At 36.3% G+C, this 4620-nt stretch overlaps 1 protein-coding gene across 1 annotated transcript in view; it reads right to left on the reverse strand.

Moving 5' to 3' along the window:
* DIPK2A (divergent protein kinase domain 2A) overlaps positions 1-2072 on the reverse strand; it is a 6133-nt gene extending 4061 nt beyond the window's left edge. The window contains exon 1 of the mRNA XM_026855221.1: positions 1475-2072. Within this exon, the coding sequence (XP_026711022.1) occupies positions 1475-1721 (247 nt within the window). The 5' untranslated portion in view covers positions 1722-2072. The remainder of the gene's footprint in view (positions 1-1474) is intronic.
* Between the last annotated feature and the right edge of the window lie 2548 nt (positions 2073-4620).

The raw sequence follows: 4620 nt of genomic DNA on the forward strand, positions 1-4620 counted from the left end.
GGAGTACAATTAGATATTACTGTACAGTGCAACTGGACAGAACGTACATATTCAAATAAATAATCATCCATATTAACCACTCCAGACAGAGATTGTTTAATGAAACTTTCCAGATTAATTAAATCAGTATTAAATGTCAAGTTTATACAAAGACTGAGAACTTAATTTCTGTTCTTGATTAATTATTAGATTACAAATCATGCAGCAAAATCCTAGTTAGATCCAAATTAGTCTGAATAATATAGACCAGATGTAAGCATGACACACTCTGCATTCAGCTTCTGCAAGAAGCCACTTGCTTCTATTCCATGTACACATCAAGTTTTTCAGAGTTCATTTGGTTATCTTTGTGACATGCTCCAAAATTCAAAGTCTTAAGTAATATTACTTTAAAATGGTGGAAAAAGAAATAAAAAAAGAAAAAGAAAGTTTATTTGTGTCGCCCATAAGTACTAAAGTAAATGTACGGGATATCCAATACATTGAAAAGTTTTCTTGGTAGGCTCAGATAATTTTAATCTGAGATCCTTGAGAATATATAATAAATCTTATTAGAAAAAAAAAAAAAAACAAACAAAAAAAAAACACCAAAAAACCCCCAAACATACTTCCTTGTAGGAAAGTATGTGGATAGAAAATATGGTCTTCAAGTTAATTCAGCAGCACAGCATATGAAGTCTATTTGCAAAACTTTTTTTTAAAAAAATCCATTCACCCAAAGTAAACTGGAATCACTTGGCCTATTGCCATGAACTTCTGCAGAATCTAGGGTTTCATGTGTCCAGCCCTTGGGTCTGTAAACTTTTCCTTATAAGCTCAAAAGGAATATAAACCCATGTAATACCCCTTTGTCAAACATCTCTCCTGCTGCTTTGAGCTTTTACAGTTGACAGAAAGATGAACAAATTTTCACCATTCCCATTTGGAAACAGCACTAAAATTTCCCATTCCTTCAGTTCCATTATTACAGAGCACAGTTGAACAAGAGGCAGGCTATGTAACTAAGGCAAAGTGGGCAGGAAGACTGTCTTGCCATTCACAGAAAACAGAATGCCAAGACTTGCGTACAGACATCTGGAAAAAGATGGGAGCCATCTCCCTCTTTTAGCAAAGGTAGACAAGTCCATCAGCCAGCCTACCTGTCTATCTGCCCATCCATCTGTACAAACCCCTCCAATCTCCAAACCCTCTCTTCCCACCCCACCTCTCCATTTAAGCAGGATTACAGAGATGAAAAGCATATGTAAATCAAGTTCAGGTAGACTCCACACTTCATAAAATTGACAAATTGGTCAAGTTAATTAGTAGTCTAATTGCAGAAGAAAGCTAATTAGTTTGTTAATTAGTAGTCTGGTTATAAAGCCAACAAAACGAGAATTTAGCAGCTACACATACTTTAAATATTGTGCTTGCCGAGAAAGAAGCAAAAGACATGGGGTGAGGGGAGGGGAGAGGAGAGAAAGAAGACACTTACTCTGTCTGATTAACCTTTTGTCTGCTACCAGAACGTTTTCTGCATCTACAATGATAACTTTCCCATCTCTTGGTCCAACTGCAAAGTTGTCAAAGCTGACATCAAGGAGGTAGAGTGCAAATTCAAAGTCATTATTTGTCAGCTGCTCCGCTATTTCCATTAATTGCCAGGCCAGATCAACTCGTTTCTCCCATGGTGCATTAAAATAACTCCACAGCTCTTCTCCAACGTAATTGACAGCCACCATTCTTCCGCATGCTCCTAAGTACTTTGCAAATGGCCAGCCCTCATCGGATGGAAAACTCTGTATGTAAAAAGATTTTTAAAAATTTTCATTAATACAAACCAGCTTAGATTTTAAAAGGCTGTTCAATAAAATTTAGAATAGACACCTGTAAATACCCATCAACACTACATTTCCATATACTTCTAAGTTTTGAAGGGAAAAAAACCCAACAAAATATATGTGAGTAAGAGGCCCTGCTGGACCACTGAAGGGAAAGAGTTTGAGGACCTGAAATAATACACAACCAATATCTAGCTTTCCATATATTACATACATATTCACAGGCACAGTTCCATCAAATACATTTTTCTGTTGGTGTTTTATACACATCTGTCATACTAATACAAGTATACTTCCCACCAAGATAATTTTGCATCTGAAATTTTTAATTAAAACCAATTATAATAACCTAAAGGAAAAAACCTTTAAAAAGTGACAACTCTTCTCTCCACCCCCCTTTCCATTTTTCACAGTTGATTGGATTCCTTTGAGGATCCTCTCACTTGAAGATCTGTCACAGAAAGGATTACAGAACAGATTAAGGTATAAAAGAAAGCTTAGGGTTTCTTATGCCTCTAGTACACCTTAACAATCTAACTCTTGATTAATTGCTACATACATACTCTCTATGTACACACAGGCACGTAACATTTTTATCAAAAGTAAAATCTGTTTCCAAATAGTAGATTTCTTGGATTTTAACATAAAAGACTGAATAGTAATAACATACTACAAGCAATTACAAAAAAAAAAAAAAAAAAAAAAACCAAAAAAACCACACCAGCATATTTCTTCTACTTCAATTGTGCTGAATGTGCCCTAAGACTTCAATATGAACAGGCAAGCATTTAAAAGGTATCCTGCACACTATGCATCAGGAAGAAACCATAAAAATATTAAATTAAGAAGCCCCAAATGCATAGAAGTTAGCACTCTGCAAGAATGTAAAGTACATTTACTTTAGCAATTAGGACATACCACTGTGTGCACATGCTCCTTCCTTGTGCACTACCTTGCTGTCGTGTGACCAGAAGCAACTTATAATCAATTCTGCAGTGATTATGTACCAAAGGTTTTACCATGCTTGGGTTGCATGGCATGGTGGGTTTCAGTTTGAATGGAAGCTTTATACCTCCTGGAATCCATGATGGCAGAAGACATTTACATTTACAGTAAATTGAGAAAAGAGAAACACATGTAGGACAGATTTGAACTACAAGATCAGTCAGGAAAGAGGTGTCCAGCACTCACCCATCTGTGTATGTATCTCACTTTAAAAACAAAATTTACAAAAGTTAGAGTGCTTACAAACCCAGTCACCATAGCCCTAGAACCCATACCTCCCCTACAACAATCCTTAGTTTTACCTATGTTTGTGCTTCCTTTGGTAACAAAGTTTTTATTGTTTTCTCTTGGGCACTAGGCATCAGCTGACCCTAAGGCAACATTGGAATACTGATTTTGGCCAGAAACACTAGAAGCTCTGTAATACACAAGGAACTGCAATACACATCTACTCCCAAGGGTGAATACTTATTCTTGAAAGGCAAACAGCAAAGTTAAAGCTATATTTGATTCACACACTAGGGCTTCAAATTTAGTACTAAAAAAACAAAATAGATTTGTTTAGATCACAATAGTCAAAACAGTAATATAAATCACCAATACACACTCCAGTTTTTACTCACAAAAGTTGCTTGAATATTTCACAAGTTGCTTTCTGTGTAAGCACGGTCCCATGGCAGGAACCAAGTTTCATTAAAAAGACAACTAACTGGCCTCAGACCCAAAAGGTCATTGGATCAATGAATCCTCTAGCAATATCCAAAAGGAAAGTTCTTTTAGTTGTGTTCTACACCTTTCAAAAGATGCTGCTGGTAAACAGGAAGAAAACAGGAACACCTGCTTGGCACTGCAAGTGTCTAACTCCATGCAGCTTTCGCTTTGGAGAGACTCCAGCCCAGCAAACCAGCTCACCTACCTTCCATCCTTCTTCTAAAGGCCTTTCAGACAGAGAGAGAAGATTCAGGATCAAAGCTTCTGCTATGGGAGCAAGCCCCTTGCCAACTTCTATGGTAAGTGACTCAGAGCCTTTCCTTGTTTTCATAATGTCAAGTAACAATTGTTTATATATCCTATTCCAAATATGTATCTGGCAACTAAGAAGGAATCAAGGTACTTCTGATCACATGGCAGGAGAGAACCTGAAGTAATTAATCCTCCAGTATAAGGGCAGCCTTTACTAAATTTTTATTTTGATAAAGAACAGAAAAGCTTAAAGCAAGTATTACCAAAACCATAAAACACTTAACAGAAGGTAGCATCAGAGCATACAAGATTACCATTTTAAGATTTCCATCATGAATACAGCTTTATGATGTTAGGACACACTGTTTAATGTTATCTAGCTACTCTCATCAGGAAGATAAGCTTTCCAGTTTGCACAAATGAAAATGTCCACTTTAACATTTAAGTGGCTTTTGTTAAAAGGGAATGACTTAATGGTCATTGAAATACTTTGTTTGGTACAAATAAAGCATTTAATAAAATGTTATGGAGGCCCTAACTGAGCCCATTAAAGCGAAGGCTGAGTACCAGGTAAACTCATACATAGCTTCCAGCAGTCCTTGCCTGGAGCACTTAATAACATTGCAATTTGTTCATCTACAGTGTTAAAATTATTTAATATTTTAAATATAATTTTGAGACAGTAAAAATACCCATTTGTTTATGTGTTAACACTAATTGATCCTACTGGAAGCTGAGCATCCATCCCAGACTATTCTGGCTCAAGATGTCCTCTATGGAATATTCAAGGACTCTTCAAAGCTTCTACATATCAAATCTTGTCTATATAGTA

Source organism: Athene cunicularia, assembly GCF_003259725.1.
Source record: "Athene cunicularia isolate RWA chromosome 9 unlocalized genomic scaffold, athCun1 chr9_part1, whole genome shotgun sequence".
NCBI lineage: Eukaryota > Metazoa > Chordata > Aves > Strigiformes > Strigidae > Athene > Athene cunicularia.